At 36.0% G+C, this 25,831-nt stretch overlaps 1 protein-coding gene across 2 annotated transcripts in view; it reads right to left on the reverse strand.

Moving 5' to 3' along the window:
* The window catches only part of LOC128228051 (translation factor Guf1, mitochondrial-like), a 60,890-nt gene extending 38,133 nt beyond the window's left edge, over positions 1-22,757 (reverse strand). Inside the window, exons 1-8 of one of the 2 annotated variants that reach the window (XM_052939094.1) lie at positions 22,478-22,757; positions 17,352-17,463; positions 14,333-14,447; positions 13,797-13,828; positions 13,361-13,441; positions 11,488-11,649; positions 6,249-6,313; positions 1,507-1,619 (exon numbers count right to left, since the gene is read on the reverse strand). In XM_052939094.1, the coding sequence (XP_052795054.1) occupies positions 1,507-1,619; positions 6,249-6,313; positions 11,488-11,649; positions 13,361-13,441; positions 13,797-13,828; positions 14,333-14,447; positions 17,352-17,463; positions 22,478-22,533 (736 nt within the window). In that variant the 5' untranslated portion in view covers positions 22,534-22,757. Of the gene's footprint in view, positions 1-1,506; positions 1,620-6,248; positions 6,314-11,487; positions 11,650-13,360; positions 13,442-13,679; positions 13,829-14,332; positions 14,448-17,351; positions 17,464-22,477 lie in introns of both variants that reach the window. The other variant, XM_052939093.1, reaches the window with a different exon arrangement.
* Between the last annotated feature and the right edge of the window lie 3,074 nt (positions 22,758-25,831).

Raw genomic sequence — 25,831 nt, forward strand, 5'->3', positions numbered from 1 at the left:
CTATATAGACTACTGATATATTGCCAATTTCAAGGGGCCATAGCCCAGTCAAGCATGGGCAGATCTGACTGGTATTCAAAGAATTCAAGGCCTACAATAAATCATCACTGTCAAAGTTTTGTGAAGATTAATTAAAAACTGGAGGCTCTATTCTGTTCGCTCAATTATAGCAATTTTGACAATTTCAAGGGGCCATAACCCAGTCAGGCATGTACTTATCTGGCTGGTTTTTGAAAGAAACCATACTGGCTGAGAAGCAGTTTCCGACAGTTATTGTACGTTTTTATTGAATTATTTATACGTGTTTAAATACCTACTAAAATTGTTCACATTTTAGAAAACTACAGCTCAAGCTGCTATTATCGATATATTGTTCATATGTGTGACGTCACATATAGTGTATCTAATAGGGGCGCAAAGAGGGAACTTACGCTGTTCAGATTAGTTTGTGATGAGAAGCAGTTTCCGACAATCGAGTGCGGGGCAGATTTAAAGTGCCTATTATGTGTTTTTATTATTCGTTTATTTAATATACTTAATATAAAACTGTATTAAGAGAAATTTTAATTAATTTTTCAGCATGAACGAAAAATTTAAACCTTAAAATTTACGACAATCAGTGCATACTCAAAATTAGGCAGACACTGAATATCAATGATATTTTGATTCATCTCTGATAGAAACTTGTGTTTGTACACATTTAAGTGAATGTGGGTGCGAAATATGCATGACATCAGTGTTCACAAATATGTACACAATGATCGTCGATTGTATAAGTCAATTTAGGAAAACCTTGTAGCTATTCATATATATGCAAATTAGGTTTACACGCATGCGTAATACGATGCGCGTGCCGATCCCCCACGTGCAAGTTTGTGTACAAAATGAAAAATAAACATTAAACATCAAATAATAATAAAAGTTTCTTACGTGTCTCGGTAAGAATTTCAACTTTTGATTGCCTAGTTACCATATAGTTGAATTGCAGTACCTTCTTTATGAAGATCTAAAGAAAGTACGCGAAAAAGCGATTTTTCGGAAACTGCTTTCCGTCGGAAACTGCTTCTCAACCAGTACTTCAGTCAATATCTAACTACTCTATAAGTTTACTGAACATCGTTCATTAATGGAAACTCTAATATGTTCACAAGCTCAAGTATAGCAATTTTGACAATTTCAAGAGCCATAATCAAGTCATGCATTGGTGGATTGGTCTGGTTTACAAGAGAAACTGAGCTCTCATGGATATATAACCATTGTATAAGTTTGATTGAGATACAATCAAATCAAAAGACTTTATCATGTTCACATGCAACTGTTTTCGGACGCATTGATGAGGGACACCACACCATCGCGTAAGCCAGAAGAGCTTAAAACCTGACAACCTTTTGCTTGGGCTAAACAAAAACCATTGTTTGGAAAAAAACAATTTCATTCAATGCTTAAACTGCAATACTAGTTGGTACCTGAAACATGTACAAGAAAAAAAGCAACAAATACATTTACCTTTTCTTATTACTCCATCAACAACAGCCACATTTGCTATCACTCCTTTATATGGAGCATACCAGGAATCGAACATCAAACATTTCAGTGGTTTATCCTTGTCTGCAGTAGGCCTACACAAAGAAAAGTCAGTCTTAAACCCAGGACAGTATGGTAGAATTACGAAAATTTGTAAATTATCATACATAAAAACTAGAGATTGGTTTTTTGAAAAAGCGCTCGTCTCCCTCATTTTTTTTGTGGTCGTAGCTTAGATAAACTCAATGATGGACATGAAATTTGTACTTTTGGACAGGAGACGAAACCAACATAGGATTCATCTACTGGTCATGACCAACCAGGGCCAAAGTATGAAGTTCCGGATCCAAGCATTCTATAGTTATTGAGTGGAAATGAAGTGTGATGTACAGACTGGTGACCTACAGATCAATGTGACCTTGACCTAGTGACCTCAAAGTCAATCAGGGTCATCTTCTCATCATTTACAACTAGCATACCAAGTATGAAGTTCATAGGCCTAAGTGTTCTTTCATTATTGCAGGAAACTGTTTTTTTTACCTCAAGGTCACCACGACTTTGACCTACTGATCTCTAAATTAGTAGGGCTCATCTACTGGTCATGACATATCTGCATACAAAGCATGATGTTCCTGGGTGCAAGGGCTCTTAAGCTATTGAGCAGAAACCGTTTTTTCACCTCAGTCAACACAACTTTGACCTTGACTTTTGACCTCAAAATCAATAGGGGTCATCTTCTAGTCATGACCAACTGACATATCAAGTCTGAAGTTCCTGTGGGCAAGCATTTTGAAGTATTTGAGCAGAAACCATTTTTCATCTTAAGGTTACTGCAAACATCGTTTTCACCTGATGATCATAGCAACCTTGACCTTTGACCTACTGCTCAAAAGCAATATGATCTACTAGTCATGACCAACTCACATACCAAGTATAAAGTTTATGGACCCTAAGGATCTCTAGTTGTTGAGCGTTTTTTTTTAACCTCAACATCACTGCCACCTTGACCAACTGATCTCAAAATCATTAGGGGCCATCTACTGGGCATGTCCAACCTGCATACCAAGTATAAAGTTCCTGGGTCCAAGCGGTCTATAGTTATTGAGGGGAAATGAAGTGTGACATACACACAGACTGACGATCTATGTCTCCAATGAATAGGGGAGACATAATGATCAGATGTAGAAATGGTACAAAATATATCAACTAGAGATTGCTTTTTTGAAAAAGCGCTTGTCTCCCCTATTGTGTGGTCGTAGCTGAGAAAAAATAAATGATGGACATGAAATTTGTAACTTTGGACTGGAGACAAACCAACAGTGAAGTTTGGTTTATTCGATTATATTAAATAGTGAAGAGAAGAAAGTGTTGTTGATTAATCATGGAAAATGTAAACGAAGTTTGCATTGTATGAAGTTCCTGGGCGCAAGCGTTATTCAATTATTGATCGGAAACCATTTTTCAGCTCACAGTCATCGTGACCATGACCTTTTACCTACTGATCACAACATCAATAGGGATCATCTACATAACCAACTTGCATACCAAGTATTAAGTTCTTGGGTGCAAGTGTTCTTTAGTTACTGAGCGGTAACCATTTCTTCAACTCAAGGTCATGGCAACCTTGACCTTTGACCTACTGATCTCAAAATCAATAGGGGTCATCTACTAGTCATGACCGACTAGCGTACCAAGAATGAAGTTCCTGGGTACAAGCGTTCTTAAGTTATTGAGCAGAAACCATTTTTAAGCTTAAGGTCACCGCCAACGTATCATTTTTTACCTGAAGGTAACCTTGACCTTTGACCTTTTGATCTCAAAATCAATAGGGGTCATCTTCTAGTCATGAACAACTAGCTTACCAAGTATGAAGTTCCTGAAACCAAAGGATCTTTAGTTATTGAGCGGAAACTTTTTCTTCACTTCAAGGTCATGGCAACCTTGACCTTTGACCTAGTGATCTCAAAATCAATATGGGTCATCTTCTAGTCATGACCAACTAGCATACCAAGTATGAAATTCCTGGTTGCAAGCGTTCTCTAGTTATTGAGCGGAAACAGTTTCTTCACCTCAAGGTCACGGTGACCTTGACCATTGACCTACTGATCTCAAAATCAATAGGAGTCATCTACTAGTCATGAACAACTATGAAGTTCCTGGGTACAAGCTTTCTTTAGTTATTGAGCAAAAACCATTTTTAAGCTTAAGGTCACTGCCAACATAACATTTTTTACCTGAAGGTAACCTTGACCTTTGACCTTTTGATCTCAAAATCAATAGGAGTCATCTAATAGTCATGAACAACTAGCATACCAAGTATGAAGTTCCTGGACCCAAAGGATCTTTAGTTATTGAGTGGAAACCGTTTCTTCACCTCAAGGTCACGTTGACCCTGATCTTTGACCTAGTGACCCCAAATTCAATAGGGGTCATCTACTAGTCATGACCAACTAGCATACCAAGTTTGGTGAACCTAGGTCAAACCGTTCTCAAGATTTTGAGCAGAAATGTTTTTTATATTGGGGGTCGCCGCGACCTTGACCTTTGACCTAGTGATAATTAACTACAGTCAAAACTTTTGGCTCGATATCGCTTGACTCGATATCCTCGTTGGCTGGATATGAAAAAAAGGACTGATTTTTTACTATAAGTTCATCTAAAAATTGATCGGATGGCTCAAACTTGAGTGTCAATTTTTTTCATGCTCGATGTCATTTTCACGTTTCCCTGTAAGAGTTTCACACTTTATTCTGTTTGTTTGGCTCAATGTCATTTATGCGGTTCATTAGATAAGAATTTTACACTTTGATTTGTTTGCTTGGCCCCCTTTTGCTCAAGGCGCTGATCAATTAAATTTGCTTGATTGTTAACATAATTTTGAAATCAAATGAAACTGGCTTAACAGTTTTAGCAAACATGCCATCACTTTTATTTCTGTCTTTATTTGGCACCAATACAAGAACATGGAAATTATGTCATAACATGTATAAATTTAAATGCATTTTGAGATGGCGTTAATTACATAAATTATTGGGCTGTATGCTTTTCCAAATTGAAGAATGCATTTTGAGAAGGCGTTATTTACATAAAATATCGGGCTGAATGCTTTTCCAAATTGAAGAATTTATACAAGTGTCTAATGCTGAGCTTATGTGATACTCTCAGTATGAAATATGCCTGTTTATTGTTTTCATACTGGGTGAGAAGCAGTTTCCGACAGTTTTTATACGTTTTTATTGAATTATTTATATGTGTTTAAATACCTACTAAAATTGTTCACATTTTAGATAACTACAGCTAAAGCTGCTATTGTCGATATATTTTTCACATGTGTGACGTCACATATAGTGTATCTAATAGGGCGCAAAGAGGGTACTTATACTGTTCTGATTAGCTTGTGATGAGAAGCAGTTTCCGACAAATCGAATGCGGGGCAGATTTAAGGTGCCCTTTGTGTGTTTTTATCATCTGTTTATTAAATATACTAAATATAAGGCTGCAAGAGAAATATTTATTTTTTTCAGCATTTACGAAAAATTTTAACCATTAAATTTATGACAGTCAATTCATACTCAAAATCAGGCAGACACTGAATATCAATGATTTTTTTATTCATTTCTGATAGAAACTTGTGTATGAATACATTTATGTGGGTGCGAACCAAGCATGACACCAGTGTTTACAAATATGTACCGAATGATCATCGCTTGTATAAGTCAATTTCGGAAAACCATGTAGCTATTCATAGATATGCAAATTATGTTCACACGCATGCGCAATACGCTGCGCGTGCCGATCCCCCACATGCAAGTTTGTGTACAAAATGAAAAATACACATTAAACATTAAATAATATTGAAAGTTACTTACGTGTCCCGGTATGAATTTCAACTTTTGATTGCCTAGTTACCATATAGTTGAATTACAGTACCTTCTTTATGAACATCTAAAGAAAGTATGCTAAAAAGCAATTTGTCGGAAACTGCTTTCCGTCGGAAACTGCTTCTCTACCAGTATACATGTAGATGTTCATATATTTTTTTTATTGCGTAAATAAATCACAAAAAATTATTTGGTATTGTCATAGTATTGAATGTGTCATCTTACAAACAGTATGATGTGGGTATGGAGTCCAATTCTTTAGCGGAGATAACGCAGGAAAATAACAAACAAAACAATCATTACTCTATTTAAAGTATCAAAAAAAAAACACACTCAGTAAGCATTCCCACCGGGTTCGATATTCTCGATGCTATAAGTATTTTGGCCAGTCTCTGGAGTATCGAGCCAACAGGTTTTGACTGAAGTGTAATGCACTTCAATGAATAATGTTGCAAAATGTGCACATTATATGTTAATATTTTATAAATATTTGGTGCTATAAGTCATTAAATTAATATTTACAATTTCAATAGAATATTGTATTTGTGGTTATTGACATTTAAATGACCAGACATGTGATATCCTCCATGGGACATCTTATCAATGATCATCAATTTCCACGTCCTTTGTTCTTGGTTGTCAGTCTAGGCTTATTTAGATTGAAAAGTTAAACCTTTAATTAACTTCTTGCCTTTTTTTGTGTGTTCAATTGAAAATTGTGTTCTTCTGACTTTGTTTTGTATGCTGTTAATAAGATGGCCTCATGATTTTTATCCAAACATATGCTGTTAATAAGATGGCCTCATGATTTCCATCCAAACAAACAACTTTCATTCAACTTACGGAGGAATCCTTTCAACAATTGCGTCTAACACTTCTTTTATTCCTATTCCTAATTTTGCTGAAACCTGAAAAAGAAAACAAATAATTTTTCGATGTTAAACAAATAAAACATGTTTATTCACTTTTTTTTTATTACAATCTTGAAAACATGTAAATGCATTTTATTTACTTTTGTGTTAAATTGATTCGAGTGTATGATACAAATCAATTCCCTTTTTTGTCCAGGTCATGTAGATCTGGCAATCAAATATATTCCAGGAATTTCCTGGAATTTGCTTATAAACAAATCATTTTGAATATACTGGTAATTGTGAAAAAGAGAAATAATTTGAAAATTTAATATGCATGTGTAAATTGTAGGAAAAACTTGAACCATGATGGGTTTTACAGTGAAGACATTTTCACTAAAAATATATTGACGACAACCATGGTGTGACCATTATTAAGCTTACATGTATGGTACATATCAGGTAGTTTAAGCTTATATTTATAAAAAACTTATTTCATGTGATTTAAAAAACTGATATTTTGAAGAATTAGACCAGTTTCTGCTTGTTGCTTTTCACAGAGAATTACGCTTAACCCACTGTTCACGGAGTATTACCCTTAACCCACTGTTCACGGAGTATTACCCTTAACCAAATGTTCACAGAGTATTACCTTTAACCCACTGTTCATGGACTATTACCCTTAAACAACTATTTATGACATATTACCCCTTAACCCACTGTTCAAGGAGTATTACCCTTAACCAACTATTCATGGAGTGTTACCCTTAACCCACTGTTCAAGGAGTATAACCCTTAACCCACTATTCACAGAGTATAACCCTTAACCCATTGTTCAAGGAGTATTACCCTTAACCAACTATTCACAACGTACAACCCTTAACCCACTGTTCAAGGAGTATAACCCTTAACCCACTATTCACAGAGTATAACCCTTAACCCACTGTTCATGGAGTATTGCCCTTAACCCACTGTTCCTGGAGTATTACCCTTAACCAACTAATCACGGAGTATAACCCTTAACCAACAGAGTATAACCCCTAACCCACTGTTCAGGGAATATTGCCCTTAACCAACTGTTCAGGGAGTAATAGCCTTAACCCACTGTTCAAGGAGTATAACCCCTAAACCCACTGTTCACGGCATATTACCCTTAACCCACTGTTCACCAAGTTTTACCTCTAAATCCTATTTTCACAGAGTATAACCCTTAACCCTCTGTTCAGGGAGTATTACCCTTAACCCACTATTAACAGAGTATTACCCCTTAACCCACTATTCACAGAGTATAACCCTTAACCCACTGTTCAAGGAGTATTATCCTCAACCCACTATTCATGAGTATAACCCTTAACCCACTGTTTATGGACTATTACCCTTAACCCACTATTCACAGAGTATAACCCTTAACCCACTGTTCAGGGAGTATTGCCCTTAACCAACTGTTCAGGGAGTAATAGCCTTAACCCACTGTTCAAGGAGTATTACCCCTTAACCCACTGATCACAAGGTATTACCCTTAACCCACGGTTCACCGAGCATTACCTCTAAACCCACTATTCACAGAGTTCAGGGAGTATTACCCTTAACCCACTTTTCACAGAGTACTACCCCTTAACCATACATGTGATAACGTCCCGGACGTCCGGGATTGTCCCGGAAATCGTATCTCTGTCACGGAGTCACGGAGGGTGCATGTTTGTCCCGGAAAGTCATAAAAAAAAACGAAAAAAAAAATCTCGGAATCGGAATCGATTATCTTAATTTTACCAATGTAAGTCAGCTATTTTGCCTGTCCGGGACACTGGTCGTAAAACACAGGACATGTTGACACTAATCCGTTAATTGGTACGTGTGTCGTCGAGGTCATCGTCAATCACCCGATAATTGATCTATCGGCCTATTGTTGTGCTTAACGAGTGGGGGAGGGTTCTTGTATACAAATTCATTGTTTTCATATGGATTTGTTTGGTCTTACGAATGATAGCTTTTAATTGATGAATTGATATTTTTCACACATTTTACCAACAAACGAGCATGAAGGTAAGTTCAAAGAAAGTGACAAAATGAGTAAAAAAACAAAATTAAAACACGGAAAACATCCCATATTCCTTTCAAATTTCAAAGTCGATACGTCGTTATACTTTAAACAACTTTAAACAACTTACGCGTCCATAAGGAATTTTAGTGTTTTGACCTTTTTTCCGAACTATTGTGTGTATTTTTACGCCGAAATAAAACTGACGATATGGGGTTTACAGGTGGTTATATAGAGTGCTTTAATCACGTGACCATGGTAAGTCACATGATCGCTTTATACAGCCGATTGTTGACACGTCTCTATCAAAATTATATGCATCTCCAAACGGAAAAAAGCTCATCGACTGGAAAATCTTCTTTATCGTCTGGAAAATATTGTGTCATAAATTGCAAACGTTTTAAATGTGATAAAAAAATAAATATTTTGTAACGCATGTTCTCAAAAGCGCGGGAAAACAGGTGCCCGTATAGTTGTTTATTTCCTGTTTTGATGAAACCGAAAGTAGACTGCATATCCTCCTGGTTAGCACTTCATTTAAAGCCTGGGAAAATATCTGGTGGTTTTATTTTTTCAAGAAAATGCAGAAAAAAAACAACCATGTCAAGTAAAAATACGTCTTGGCAGTCAAAATAGGTACATTTTCCCGACGTTAAAAACGACTAAAATAGCCCCAGATATGCTATAGAATGCACCACAGACGTTCCCCATTTAAAAAAATTTCCGGGGGGACCCCCCTAGTGTGCGTTGACATTACGACGAGTGTCCCGGAATCGACCCAAGAAATTATCACATGTATGCCTTAACCCACTATTCACGGAGTATAACCCTTAATCCACTGGTCAGGGAGTATTACCTTTAACCCACAATTCAAGAAGTATAACTCTTAACCCACTGTTCAGGTAGTATTCCCTTAAACCACTGTTCACAGAGTATAACTCTTAACCCACTGTTCAGGGAGTATTACCCTTAACCCACTGTTCACAGAGGAGTATAACCTTTAACGCACTATTCACGGGGTATAACCTTTAACCCACTTTTCACGGAGTATTCCATCTTCCGATCTTGTACTGCTGATCATGGTTATAAGCCTTAACCTCCGATAAGATAATAACAAGAGATGTTTGTCAAACATTATGCCCCCCCTGAGCGCCATGTTGTCAGGATTATATGGACAATTGAATGAAATATGCATGGACCGAAATGACAGCTGATTTGTTGCTGTTTTAAGATTATGACCATTAAAGTGTGAGGATAAAGTGTGTTATGACCGTCATGACCTTTGACTCTATGAACTCAAAATCCAGAGTCATCAGCTGGTCACCAGAAACCTAAATGTCAAGTTTGAGGGCCATGGGTGCAGGCATTGTCAAGTTATCACAAGACAAGTTTTTTTCGTTCAAGGTCACTGTGACCTTGACCTTTGACCCGATGACCCCTTAAATCATAAGGGGTCATCTACAAGTCAGATGCAACTCCAAGTCAAGTTTGAAGGCCATGGGTTCAGGCATTGTTGAGTTATCACTCGGACAACCTTTTACCATTCAAGATCACTGTGACCTTGACCTTTCGCTCTATGAATCCTAAAATCAATAAGGGTGATCTACTGGTCAGGCTTAACATCCATGTCAAGTTTAATGATCATAGGTTCAGGCATTGTTGAGATATCAGTGGGGGGAGATTTGTTAACTTTTTTGCGTTAAAGGTTACTGTGACATTGACCTTGGCCTGAAGACCCCCAAAGTCGATAAGGGTCATCTACTGGGCAGGCCCAACCTTCATGTCAAGTTTGATGACCATAGGTCCAAGAATTGTCGAGTTTGCTTTCAAGGTCACTGTGACCTTGACCTTTGACCCCTAAAATCAATAGGGGTCATCTACTGGTCAGGCCCAACCTCCATGTCAAGTTTGATGACCATAGGTCCAAGAATTGTCGAGTTTGCTTTCAAGGTCACTGTGACCTTGACCTTTGACCCCTAAAATCAATAGGGGTCATCTACTGGTCAGGCCCAACCTCCATGTCAAGTTTGAGGGCCATGGGTGCAGGCATTGTTGAGTTATCACTTGGACAACCTTTTATCATTCAAGGTCACTGTGACCTTGACCTTTGGCCCAATGACCCCTAAAATTAATAGGGACAATCTCCTGGCCAGGCTCAACCTCCATATCAAGTTTGAGGGCCATGGGTGCAGCCATTGTCAAGTTATCACTCGGATAACCTTTTACCATTCCAGGTCACTGTGACCTTGACCTTTGGCCCAATGACCCCTTAAATCAATAGGGACCATCTTCTGGCCAGGCCCAACCTCCAAAGTCAAGTTTGAGGGCCATGGGTGCAGGCATTGTCAAGTTATCACTCGGACAACCTTTTATCATTCCAGGTCACTGTGACCTTGACCTTTGGCCAGATGACCCCCAAAAACCATAGGGGTTATCTCCTGGTCAGGCCAATTCTCCAAGTCAAGTTTGAGGGCCATGGGTGCAGGTGTTGTTGAGTTATCAATCGGACAACCTTTTACCATTCAAGGTCACTGTGACCTTGACCTTTGGCCCAATGACCCCCAAAAACAATAGGGTTCATCTACTGGTCAGGCCCAACCTCCAAGTCAAGTTTGAGGGCCATGGGTGCAGGCATTGTTGAGTTATCACTTGAACAACCTTTTACCATTCAAGGTCACTGTGACCTTGACCTTTGACCCATTGAGCCCAAAAAACAATAGGGGTCAGCTACTGGTCAGGCCCAACCTCCAAGTCAAGTTTGAGGGCCATGGGTGCAGGCATTTTCACGTTATCTCTCGGAAACCTTTTACCATTCAAGGCCACTGTGACCTTGACCTTTGGCCTGATGACCCCCCAAAACAATAGGGGTCATCTACTGGTCAGGCCCAACCTCCATGTCAAGTTTGAGGGCCATGGGTGCAGGCATTGTTGAGTTATCACTCGGACAAGCTTTAAAATTATTTTACCATCAAAGGTCACTGTGACCTTGACCTTTGACCCGATGACCCCCAAAATCAATAGGGGTCATCTACTGGTCAGGCCCAACCTTCATGTGAAGTTTGATGACCATACGTCCAGGAATTATTCAGTTATCACTCGGACAAGCTTTGGTCTACCGACGGACCGACCGACATACCGACATGCCTGTGCAAAGCAATATACCCCTCTTCTTCGAAGGGGGGCATAATAATACCTGTAGGATTTCTTCTGGTTTGATATCAAACAACTTATAAAGCTGTTGCATGACAACGTCAGGTTGGGCATTGGGCAAGTCTATCTTGTTCAACACAGGTATGACACTTAGGTTACGCTCAAATGCCAGGTAAAAGTTAGCCACAGTCTGAGCCTGAACACCCTGAAACACAGTAAAAGGTTCTTCACTTGGATTGACAAAATTCAGATTACAACCGTCTTCGATAATTATCATTTTTGTATAACAAATCAACAAGCATTTGTTTGTCCTGGGTTATCACGTGGCAAGTGAATCTCTCCATTGGTTTAACTGTTATGAATATTTATATCAGGGTAGTTCAACATCATATAAGTTGATGTGATGCTAATATCGGATTATTGAAAGTTATGCAGAATCACTTAATACTTATTAATGTAAGTTCACAAACATTTGTTGGTATAGGGCTCTTTCATAACCTTCTCAGTCATTGGTTTAACACAAATTAATAATAGAACTCGGACAATTTGGCGGTAATGCAATTGTATAAAGGTTATTTCCATGGTTTGGATACAGTTGGCTTGAATGTTCAGTAATTGGTCTGAATTAAAGCAATCATTAATATTAAATTACCAATCAAACTACAAATTAACCAAAAGATAATCCAAGAGTCACTACACTATATCTAGAGTTATACATATATATATATATATATATATATATATATATATATATATATATATATTTATATTTAGTTACTTATAAGGCCTTTTAGAGGGCTCGAGAACCTGTTTTAATTGCGCCATGATCAGAAGCAAGTGTTAGTAATTCTTTTTGCATTATATTTTGTTAATGTCTTAAGTATAATAAAAATTCAACTTTAAATTTTAGATCAACCCATCATATTCGGTATAGAAATGATTGTCTACTGATCTAGAATTGACTCAGATAACTTATAATATTATGACTTGATTAATAAGTCTAAACATTATATTATATATTTTGTATTTTGTCTTCATATTTGCAACTTGCATAACCTTAGTAATTTCTTAAGCCAAAACTTAATTTTACATTTGACTGTTGTCACTATAATTAACATCTGTATTGTTCTACGGTTTGGCTAATCATAAGAATTAGGCTTAAACACCTATACAAGCCAGACAAGTTGTGATAAATACATGTATATATATACTATATCAAAGAGACATAGATTATTACAAAGGAAACTCTAATTCTAAGCCGAGTAAAACTCTTAAGATGACAATGTCAGTTGTTGGCAACTAAGCCTAGTAATTAAACCCATGACTTCTCAGTCAAGGTTGTCATTTAACCTTGGACAATAAATGTTATAAGTCTTATTTGAGTACTTGTCATCTTTTTTCACAGGTATGTGGTTTTACTCTGTTCTTAGGATTGTTATTTTTTTCTACTTAAAAGCTTGAAATTAAATTAAGTTCATTAAATAGGTTTAAGTTAGTTACGAATATTGTTGTTACAATTATGTTGCAAGTACATAATGTTGACTTTATAATTCATTAGTACTTCATAAGTCATACAAGTTGTTTCTTTATCAAATACATTCATATTGATTACATGAAGTACCTTTTACATTGCTAAGCGTTGTTATTATCAATTTCCCAAAATATTGTTAATATTCATAGTTGTCACATATAAATGCATTTACATCATTATGCTGATTCACTTTAATATTTAGTTTATTATAATTTATTAAGTTGTCATTTAACCTTGGACAATAAACACCGGAAGTCTTATTTGGGTACTCTTTGGGTCTTTTTTATCCACATGACGACCCCCTCCCTATCTTCGCCGTGCCTGAATTTGGATATCTTGCGCATACAGTTTTTAGCGACATAATAATAACAAGGAGTTGACTTACCTGATTAGCATCAACAAGCAAAATAACCCCTTGACAAGCTGCCAGTGATCGTGAAACTTCAAAGTTGAAATCTACATGACCCTAAAAAAGGTAATTGTCCAGTTCAGAGTGATTTCCAGATGCAATTTGTTATACAACACTAGAATTTAGTGAATGTTGCCTGTCAAGAGCCCTGTGTGTCAGCCATGCTTTAGGTGACACAAAAATAGAAATAAAAATTATCAGTCAATAAGTATATACCGGTATATGAACAATAAAGTCTTATTAGCTAAAACCTATTATTTCAAGATAGGTATGTGTGAACGTTTGTCAAACCCACTGGTGTGTCTATAAGATTGAGGAGGTAGGGCCGCTCATTATAGGTGTGACAGATGGATGCTGTCTGAGCTTTCACTGTGATACCTCTCTCTTTCTCAACCTGGAGTTTGTCCAATACCTGCATGTTCTTTTCTGTGTCGGATATCACACCTGGAAATGATACAGAAAACTTGTTTTATCTCCTGAGATAAAACATCTGTATGGAATATATAGAGAAAATTGTTATATTTCTTGATTTATCACACCTTTTTCTGAGAGATCACCAGTGTTTAAGGAGAATTGTATCATGAAGCATTCTGGGTTCGAAATCCGGCCTTAGCATATGCGTTAGATTTGTGACCACCTGAGGCAGAGTTCCAAGGGGAACATCGGTTTCCACTTCACCTTGATCCACCGGTTCTAATGAAATGAAATCATGAATTTGACAAAAAATGTTAAAAATGTGTTTAATTGAAGCAGTTTAAGGTTTCAACTTACAGATATAAGTTTGTAGGTATTTATAACCATATACTAAGCTTTTAATCAAAGCAAAGTACATAATTGATTATCTAAAGCATTACACTCTTAAGAAGGCAGAAGGCTGTAAGGTGCCACCAAAAAAGGACAGGGTGGAGCACCCTCCTATAATTCTCCAGCCCTTTTCTACAACAATACCTGTATACTCCAAGAACCTATCCGCCAATGTGCTCTTTCCATGATCCACATGGGCTATAATACTAAAGTTCCGAATATTTTCTGGGGGAAATTCTGACAGTTCTATTTTTTGTTTCTGAAAATACAAAAACCACAGGTTTTTCTTTCAACACGTAGCCTTAAAACATGAACAAATATGTTAATAGTTAATAGTTCAAACATTCACAGTTTTTTTAAATGTCACTTTATCCCTGATCAAGGGTAAATAAAAAAGAAATGCACTGTTACTTTACACTACATGTATGTAGATCAGAATATAGCATATTGATGCAACTTCACTCAACATAATCTGGCCTAAAGAACCTTGTTCACTTTCTGATCATCTTGCCTATCATAAATATGAATAATGAACTAAAATACATAAGTAAATATGGTAGGTTAATTAAACTTCACATGTGACATCTAACAAAAAACACTGCAATGAGACAAAACCAGGTTTTCAATGATTGACAGCAGAACTTCAGCCTGTGTTGTGAGAATTATATGTAAGCTGATTTGTAGCGTGCTGTGTGTTTGTTAACCCCATCCAATGAAAGGTCTTCATAAACTCTTCCCACATACCAAGTTTTAGTGACAATAAGTAACCATAACTGAATATATTGAGTTTCAACCATTTTTCTATTTTTAGCAAAAGTGACCTTGACCCTAGGGGTCCCAAACCGAATCCCATAAAAGGTTTCCGAAAACTTTCCCTTTATAACAAGATATTCAGTCATTGTTGTACTTTAAGTTACAGTGACCTTGACCTTGACTCAAGGGCCACCAAATGCAATCCCATGAAAGGTCGCCTTTAACTCTTTCTATATACAAAGTTTGGTCACTACAGTATACAATGTATGTTAATCCAAACGAAAGGCATTCAGTAAAACGTTTTTTCTATTTTCTGTAATAGTTAACTGAACCTTGATCCTATGCACCCCAAACAGAACCTGATGAAGGGTCGGCATATAAACTCTTCCTATATACAAAGTTTGGTCACAACTAGTCAACCCTAATTAAATATATTCAGTTTTACCTGTTTCTCTATTTTTAGTAACAGTGACCTTGACCTTGACACTAGGGGTCCCAAAAGCTATCCCATGAAAAGTATCCATAAACCCTTCATAAGTACCAAGTTTGGTCACATGTCAACCCTGAAGTTATTCAGTTCAAACCCTTTTTTTATTTTTAGTTTAAGTGACCTCACCCTTGACCCTTTTGCATTTGTGTGTATTTTATAAAAATGTGAAAATATTTTTTTGATACAAGGAAAACTTCAAATTTGTGTAATCATGTATATTTGTGTAATCAAATAAATGGATAAATGATCAACCAGATTTAATATATACAGTTATCAAAACAGTGAGAATCAATACATTTTCTTCAAGCTTAAAAGTATCTATGACTGACCACTGTAATACATGTAGAATGGTAATTTTTCGGATATTTCATTGCATTTTAGGCCAATCCAAGGTGTCTGGTAACTTTTTTAATTGATGCAGATTTATTTTAGCTGTGGGACAATCTAGATGTCATTCATTGCAGGTCATTTTGGGGCAAAAATTACTCTTTTGGTGAATACCAAACCAAAAGTGTCTCCTTTGACTTCAACATTTGTTTAAGTCACACAACTGGATGTGACATGAAAAAGCTATAATGCAGCCATTATAAGGCACGGGCAGACCTTTATGCACATTTGTGTTTTATGTCAGAAACTTAAAAGGCTACTGTGAAAGCATTAATGTTCGTGGGGCATTAATGTTCGTTGTTTTCGTGGGCTGGGTGATCCACGAATTCAAGATCCCACGAAATATAGACCCTTTGTTCACTTTTTCAATTGCCTTGTTACGTACATACTCTAGTATATTCTTTACAGAGGCCGCAGTATACAGCGTAAATACCGAGCTCACTGTATATCTTACTATCATTGTTTTGGTAATATATTATATCTGCCTTTAACAAATAATCATTTCATTGTTTTTTATTAACCAAGTGACGAACACATGCTGTAGTGTGTGCTGAAAATCTCCAGGTTTACAAGATGTGCGTGTTGAGTGTCGGTTCTCGAATTTATTTCTTTAAAGAAATATTTAATCGATTGTTTGTACACAAGTATACGCACCTTCTCGGTGTTTTCACAGTTTGCAAAATTCTAAATTGATATTCAATGGCTTCGCCTTCCTTTATCTTTTATCAGGGTCAATCTTATTTTATGACCGTAATTTTCAATTAAATCGATAATTGACATGGGTATATGCTCTAATTGGCATGTTGTACCACTAAAGTGAGTGTCATAAACCGTGTGACGGAAATCACGTGCCCAGCGCGTGGAGATTATGCAGACAATTTAGGACGATCGCAGTTTCGTTTTTTTTTTCAAAAATGAAAAACCACGAATTCAAGTACCCACAGAAATGTAAATTTTCAGAAAACCACGAAATTTCATGCCAACCAATATAAATGATTTCACAGTATTTCTTTTAAAACCGGAAATATTCAACAGTGTGATGATACTAAATAAAATATAAGGTTGTTTTTGAAGGACAAGAAGTCTAAAAGTGCACTTTGCATAGCCAGAACATGAATTAAGGTAAAATTAACTTAAATTTCACAAATTTGGACTGAACTACATGTATTGGAGTAATGTGCACTGACAAATTGGCTGATTCATACAGAAAGTGACTCGTCAATCCTTCACAACATGTACATGTACAATATGAAGGAGGGAAATTCCTAACAAATTGGTATGAAAAGTGGAAAAAAAACTTTTAAAGACATTCCCTATGTCAGGATTCGGCCTTAAAGCTGTTCTTTTTGTTTAATCAGCCAATGCACCCACACTGTAGGCTTCTTTTACAGGTACATGTAAAATAAAGTGGACAATCTGGTGGACACTTATTAGTCAAAAGTTTTTATTTCTAAATTCAAAATGATGTTTCTACACCAATCCTCGGCCTGGAAGCTCTATAACAAAATTAAGTAAAACTAAAAGACAGCATACCTTCTTGTTTTTAAGACTCTGAGTGGTATATATTGATCTACTTCTGGAAGAAACATTGGTATCAATACAATGCTGCAATCTTGATAACCTTTTCCTGAGTCGGTGAATATGCCTGCAATTAAAGGTTAAACAATAACATTTAAAAAAATACATGAACAATTAGGTTACAAAACTGCACAAATTGCTGTGTGCATCTGGTGAAGATCAAACCCATGACATCTTGCTCCGTTACCACACTACCAGTAGCTAGGTCCCTATAAAAACTAGCTCAATACTGAGTCAGTATAAGTGCAACTATATAAAATTCAAATACACAGTTACACTCCCCCTCCTTTTAAAAAAGGAGGGTTTCAAAATGACTTGAACAGCAGGTTAACCCTCCAGGATATCCATGTCTAACCATCAGGTCATCAAAATTAGCCTTTTAGGTGAACAAGCCTGAATACTTATATGCTTGACATCAATTTAGCTAGATGGAGCTTCGACGAAGTGGTGAAAAAAATTATTGGCATTTTGATGGATTAGACGGTCGAAATTTAATAATTGTTGCTTATGTGTGTTTTTTGTGCATAACTTAGTGATCAGACAATATAATATGTACAGGTCTTGGAATGACAAGTTTTTTCAATTTTGTCTTTTATAGCTTCTCGTATCAGGTACACATTTTTATATTGCATAATTAATAATTACTTTGAGGCTCGAATGATGAACAATGACTTCCAGCATGGTCACAACACATTTTTTGTCAATAATAACATTAAATTTCCAAAATTTAAGCCAGTGTGGGGAATTATGGTCATTTCATAACCTTTCCATTTCCTAACCAATCAATGTTGGTTATTCTTTGTATCCATTCTGTCACTTAGTAACCCTTAACTTAAAGATATCAAATGGTCATATCATAACCGTTGGTTAATATGTTGCAAGCATGATATAATGTCTTGATGTGAGTTTCTAATTTTGCTACTTGCATTTGGTATTAGATTAGTCAATCTAAAATGCCGTCCAGGCTTCATTTTTAATGATGTTTAGCCTGGACCAGACATTGTGTGGTCACAATTGACTGGTGCATTAAATCTATGATTATGATTGGCGCCGCACTGAAGTGCGTGCCTATTGTTGGATGGGAATGTTTTTTAATAAGCGGTAGGAGCGGTTGTTAATCTGATTGACAGGTGGTTTTTATTGTTATTTTATTATGATTTAAAAAATGCAAATGGATGGCCATAGCATGGATGTTAATAATGTTATTGATGGTTAAAAAGATTGTCTTCAATTTATCTTCAAAACATTATTTCAGAAGAACGACAAATAAGTTTAATAACTGTTCCCGATTCGTTTACGTTTTCCGATTGGTTACCTGTAATCATGTTCTGAAAATGTTAAATGGGTGGACCAGTAATTACGTGATTGCGAATAATTATGTTCTATTTTGTTTTGTTATGTTTACTGAATTAGTAAACCATAAGCTAAGATTCTTTTTTTTAAATTTTATCGATATCGGAATTAAATGTTCACCTTACTTTATTTGTTAATGTGTTGAAGGTGACATTAGTAAAATTTCATAACGATTGTCCCGATTTGTTTTAAGAACAGTACACAGTCAGTGCACAAAATGATTGGTCAAGTCAGTCATGTGATATGATGTTATCCCTGGAACTTCATAAATCTTACACTTTGAAAATAACATTTTTCCCTTAGCTTGTTTGCGTCATAATATGCTCGTTGACAGTAGCTATTCATTGTTTTTAAACATATAACAAATGCATAAACTATTTAACGGCGCCCTTTGATACTTTGCATCAATGGTCTTTTTTGTTATAAAGGTATGATAAAACAATGGAAATAGAAACGGAGTAAGTGACAACATTAATTGCAGTTAATTAATGTTTGTGCTTGTTGAGCGATTGCACCTTGGAGGTAACTTCCTTCTGAACATGCATGTGACGTATACAGTTGTTTTATCGAAAAATTCTTGTAGATCTGAGCTCGTTTCCACACATATGTCTCAACCTGAAATCTGCTAACCTTCATACTAGGCAGTTGCCTAATTCCGGATTTGCCTAAATATTCGGAAATCGTTTGAAAAGCGTTTCGGCGACCGTGATCCATATAGAATGATCACAGTCTACGCAACTGACCTCCATAGCAACAGAAACAACGCAAAAGTGCAGCTATTCGAGTATAACCCCAAAATAAATACCTCTAAACTTTCGCTTTCCTAAATGTCAATATTTAGTTACGTGGGGGATGACGTCACACAGCGCAAGCTTTTATATTAAGGTTCGACAGGGTTATCTTTAAACACTAGACCTACTATACGATGTTTATGACTTATCGTCAATCACGAAATACAATGCCAATTACATATAAAGTAAATAAATTGATGATATCAGTGTTGTGCAGCATTTGATATGAAAACGAAGCAAAAATGAAGCAGATTCGTACTTTCAACATTTTGCAAATTCGGACAAATTAGTAGTTCGGATACGCCGTAAATACACATACAAATACTTCAGAGATGTATAAAATTTATATTCAGGTTAAACATTTAATACATGATGTTCATTTAAGTAGCATTTAAATATTTGTATATTGACATGATAATGTTTACTTTGTTCTTTGAAAAAATCCGAATATTTAGGCACTGAATGCAGGTTTTTGGACGTCGTTTTTGCCCTTATTTGTACTGAATATTATAATTAATTGTTTTTTTCTTTTATTCTTTTTCCATTTTGGTTGATATAGGACCTTAAGTCCACCTAAATGGCCATCAACGAGTCTTTTAACGATTTTTTTAATATGGCAGACTCGTGACGTCCACCATCCCAGCAAAAAGTAGCAAGCGGTCCTTGCGCAGAGAATCCTCGCGGCCACAATTTTGAAATTATCTCCGTTATAAATTCAAATTTCTACGAAAATATTATTGCCTTCTATTAAACACATATTAAGTTATGTCAGTATGCCCAAAAAAACATGTTAAGTTATCATAAAACACTTACAAGTGTCGATTGTTTATCAAGTATCCAGATATCGGTAAATCTGGGACAAATCTGACTGGTTGTGTACATGTATAACGGTATTTGTGACCCATAATATATTAATGTGAAAATGACAACTCTAATGACAAATTTAATCCATTTCAGATCACTGTCGGATAAAAATTGAACAACTTTGTCATTATTTTTCAACATCAATGCATATTATTTCAGTATATCATTTCGCCCGTTGTTAAATGGTAGAGAGTTGTAGCGTTACAGGGTAGTCCAAATAATTGTACGTTGACGGATTTTTTTTTAGATTTTTGATATGGCAAATCCTTCACGTACAAATTGTTTAGTATCAAAAGTGGGTAGTTGTTCCGATCAGGATTCCGGGTTAAAGCATATAGCGTCTATAAAATATCATAAAAACAAGAAATATTACCAGATAATGTTATTTTATATTAGTTCCGTACACAAAAAAATAAATATCCAACTTATAATTATGAGTTTGAGGGCTTTTTTTCATTTCATTCTGTCAAAACATAACGATATATACATGAAGGGCACCTGCAAGGCTTTAGGGCACAGTTTTAAATCGCTCGGAACATTTCGGCCATGGCCGAGTTGTTACGATTGTATAACGAGGTCTATCTCGAAGCTTTGTCGGAGGAGGCAGAGCTATTACGATTGTATCGAGTTGTTCCCCTTCGCATAATTGTTGTCTGTGTCAGTCAGCTTTCGTTTTATTGGAAAGGTAAACAACTTGTTTTAATGCACTAAATGCTTGTTTTGTGCAAAATAACATTTCACTTACATGGTAAAATATGAATATAACTCTTTATGATCAATTTCAACCATAAAATACTTCACTTAAAACAATTTCAATATTTTTAAAACACCCCCCTTATTTGCACATTCCCGTTTAGACGTTAGGGATTGGAAGAATCCCGTATAACACGTCTATTATTTTAGACTATGTTACAGGGATACATAAGAAATGTCAAAATAATAAAAAAAAGTATCCCTGATCGCTCATTATTGTAGCTAATATAGGACCTAGTCTAAAATAATAGACGTGTTATACGGGATTCTTCCAATCCCTAACGTTTAAACGGGAATGTGCAAAAAACGGGGGTGTTTTAAAAATATTGAAATTGTTTTAAGTGAAGTATTTTATGGTTGAAATTGATCATAAAGAGTTTTATTCATATTTTACCATGTAAGTGAAATGTTATTTTGCACTAAACAAGCATTTAATGCATTAAAACAAGTTGTTTACCTTTCCAATAAAACGAAAGCTGACTGACACAGACAACAATTATGCGAAGGGGAACAACTCGATACAATCGTAATAGCTCTGCCTCCTCCGACAAAGCTTCGAGATAAGACCTCGTTATACAACCGTAACAACTCGGCCATGGCCGAAATGTACCGAGCGATTTAAAACTGTGCCCTAAAGCCTTGCAGGTGCCCTTCATGTATATATCGTTATGTTTTGACAGAATGAAATGAAAAAAAGCCGTCAAACTCATAATTATAAGTTGGATATTTATTTTTTTGTGTACGGAACTAATATAAAATAACATTATCTGGTAATATTTCTTGTTTTTATGATATTTTATAGACGCTATATGCTTTAACCTGGAATCCTGATCGGAACAACTACCCACTTTTGATACTAAACAATTTGTACGTGAAGGATTTGCCATATCAAAAATCTAAAAAAAATCCGTCAACGTACAATTATTTGGACTAATATAGGACCAAACATTTTTCTATTAAAATTTTATGCACTTATATTCAGTAATTATGACAATAGTTTAAGAAAATTTCAAAATTGATCCGGAATTAGGCAACTGCCCAGTAACTTTTGAATGATAAAGAATGTATAAAATTTCAAAATATTTAATGTACAAAAATAAACGACCAAAAGATGATTATTTGTTTATTATGTCTATCATAGAGTACTAAAACACATTTTTTTATGATTCTCAGTCCAAGAGATCACCCTACAGTATGGACCAATCGCTCGACTGGCCAAAAAATGCAGTCCAAATACCAAGTAACTATGATATGCACTGCAAATTTGCTATTTAGTTATTTTATTTATGATCCGAAAATTCAAGAGGAACAAAGGCTTACCTATTAAGACTGTACCAACTTGACTTGTACACCAGCATTTTAAGGCAAATTATCATATGTTTTCATGAAATATAAATGAATGCGATTTCCAAGTAGTTTTTATGATGGGCGCAGACATATTGTATTTTACTTTTCGAATATTTAGTTCGTTATCAAGCAAAGGTGTGTTACAATTATAATCTCATACGCTTTGAGTATCGGGAGTATTTATTGTAGAATAATTTGAAAAATCTAAGTATGTACCATTAAAATGAGCTAATAGTCAGTGTATACGTGTGTGTGTGTGTGTGTGTGTGTGTGTGTGTGCGTGCGTGCGTGCGTGCGTGCGTGCGTGTGTGTGTGTTTTCTTTGCCCTTAGGTTTAAAATTGTCTGATATCAAGGGCAGTCCAGGTTTCATGGTTCATTGTTTTGTCAAAACGGCCCACTTCTTAAAAGGCCCGGCCCAGAAAGGCCCAGTTCGTATAACTAGATATGTCTTATCTTTGACAAATGTTGTTGTCATAAATCTTTAGAAGTGAACTATTGATTATAAAAAAACAACAGCATTCGTGCCTTCTCTTACTCCTTTCTTTTATTACGCTCAACACATTATACATCTTTTGTACTTCAGCAAAGCTTTTGATAAGGTAAATCATCTCAAACTTCTATTCAAACTACAGGATTATGGTGTTTGTCCACGGGTTAAGTGGTCTGAGGCATTTCTCCTTCATAGAAGTCAGACTTGGATGGCGATCATTCTGAAGAAGTACCCGTAACATCTGATGTACTTCAGGGCTCTGTACTGGGTCCCTTGTTTTTCTTGATTAACATAAATACCCCCCCCCCCCCCCCCCCTTCTATTATCAAATCACAAGTTCGACTTTTTGCAGATGATACTGCTGTTTACCTTACCATCAATTCTCCCTCTGACTGTGCTATCCTTCAAAATGATCTCAAACAACTGGAATTATGGGGAAATGATTGGGATATGGAGTTTAATCCCTCCAACTGTCAAGTTTTGCACATAACAAAGAATAAGCATATCATCAGAAATCGATACATTCTCCATGGCCAGATCTTAGAGCCAGTCAGAAGTGCTAAATATCTTGGTGTTGACATATCAGCAGACCTCACCTGGAACACTCAATACCTCGAGAATTACCACCAATGGAAATAATACTCTCAACTTCATTAAAAGAAATATAAAACGAAAACAGAAAGTGTCAGGACTTAAGCTTACAAAACACTTGTCCGTCCACAGTTAGAATATGCAAGCACAATTTGGCACCCACACGCAAAATCAAACACCAATAAAATTGAAATGGTTCAACGTCGGGCTATCCGTTGGGTTAAACATGACTTCTCTCCTCTCTTCAGTGTTACAAACATGCAGGAAAGTCTTGGTTGGCGCTCACTTGAACAACGTAGACTAGATTCCCGACTTGTAATGTTTTACAACATATACCATCATCATGTTGGTATTACGCTGCCATCTTATATTCAAACACCAATAAGATTTACCAGACTAATGTACCCACTATGTTTCAGACAAATTCAAGTAAAAACTGACTATCACAAATTTTCATTCTATCCTCACTCGGTTGTACTTTGGAACAGTTTGCCAAATCATATTGTCACTATCCCCACCCCTGACACATTCAAGGTGGCTGTGGCAACCATTAAGCATTAGATAAGCGAGCAGCGTTTTTATCCTTTTACCAGTTCACCAATCACTTTTAATCATGTTACCTAAATTGTGTTCTCTTTTATACACTAGTTCTCACTTTTCTGATTTGATTTGCCTCATCAGTGTTTATTTTTTTCACTAACAAGCCGGCGCGCACCGTTCATGTCAGTAACACTCGGAAGAGGAGTTGACATTAAACATAGATGGATGGATGGATGGATGGATGGATGGATGGATAGGATAGGATAGGATAGGATAGGATAGTAGGATAGGGTAGGGTAGGGTAGGGTAGGGTAGGGTAGGGTAGGACGGGACGGGACGGGACGGGACGGGACGGGACAAGATAGATGGATGGATGGATGGATGGATGGATGGGATGGGATGGGATGGATGGATGGATGGATGGATGGATGGATAATTTTCGTCTATTTGAGTATCTATAGTATGAATTTATCGTTCAAAATTATCCGAATCATATGAAAAATCGTCAGGAGAAGATGTCCTAGCGTTGAGATCGCCAATGTCTGAAATCTTACCAATATTACTATAATGAGATCTGTCATTTTATTTTGACGGTTTTATAGTAAATCGAGACACGGTTGCGAATCTAAATAGATCAAGACATTGTTAGACCCGTTTAACATTTCTTTACTAATGATCGTGCATTCAATACGCTTATCAGAAACAGCAGGTTTTTTTCTGATCAATTTCCAATGCTAAAACATGTAAGTTTTTCTAAATGTGAAATTCCCGACTTTTTATTACCTTTCTTGTAATAGAACACATTGGACCGCCACAGCGGTATGTTAGAGGCCTTTTCATGCATATAAGAGGATGCATTGCACGAGCAAGATGAAAATTGAAAATTGCTTAACACTTATACATTGTTATGCATACAAACCCTATTATTCATTCGAACGTCAATATTTGGCCCCTCTCCAGATCTATATAGTTACTATTTAATGGTGCGATTTTACCTTAAATCTTGGAAAATAAAGAGCTTAAAATCGCAGCCCCCCCCCCTCCCCCAACACACGCGCGCCTCTTACTATGTCGCTTTATTGAAGAACTGCCTAATTCAGACTGATTTATAGGCAAGATATATCAGCGCAAAATTTTCTCTCAAATCCTTCATTTATTTTAAAGTATTCATTCGTTTTGGAGATCGAATTCATTGCTCTGAATATATTTTGTAAATACTTATTAACTTTGATCACGTCATGTATCATGTAAATGAAATGCTTGGTATAACTTTTTCAATAATTCGTTTCATTTATTAAAATAGCTACAAACAGCATAATGTGTTTGTTAAAACACCTTTGTAAAACATGTATTATATATTTACAATAAACATTGGCAATGGGCATGGATACATAATTTTGCCATTTAGCACGTTTCATTGGGATTTTGCATACAGTTTATTTCAGGTAAACTATAATTGTTTGATGTTTTTGATTTAGACCATTAAATGTTGCCACAATACTTATTTCTACAAAAATGGACATGGAGGAGTTTCTAAAATGAGCATTAAATACTGAAAGAAATGAAATACAACACATTTGATCACATGTCAACTAATTTCGCTTAGTAAAGTAAATGTTGACATAGAAATGTAGAGAGAGACAGTAGTGTTTATTTTGTACTTGGACTTGTACATAGAACATATACATATATTGGCTATTTAGAA

The sequence above is a fragment of the Mya arenaria genome, chromosome 3, assembly GCF_026914265.1.
Source record: "Mya arenaria isolate MELC-2E11 chromosome 3, ASM2691426v1".
In the NCBI taxonomy this organism is placed as follows: Eukaryota; Metazoa; Mollusca; class Bivalvia; order Myida; family Myidae; genus Mya; species Mya arenaria.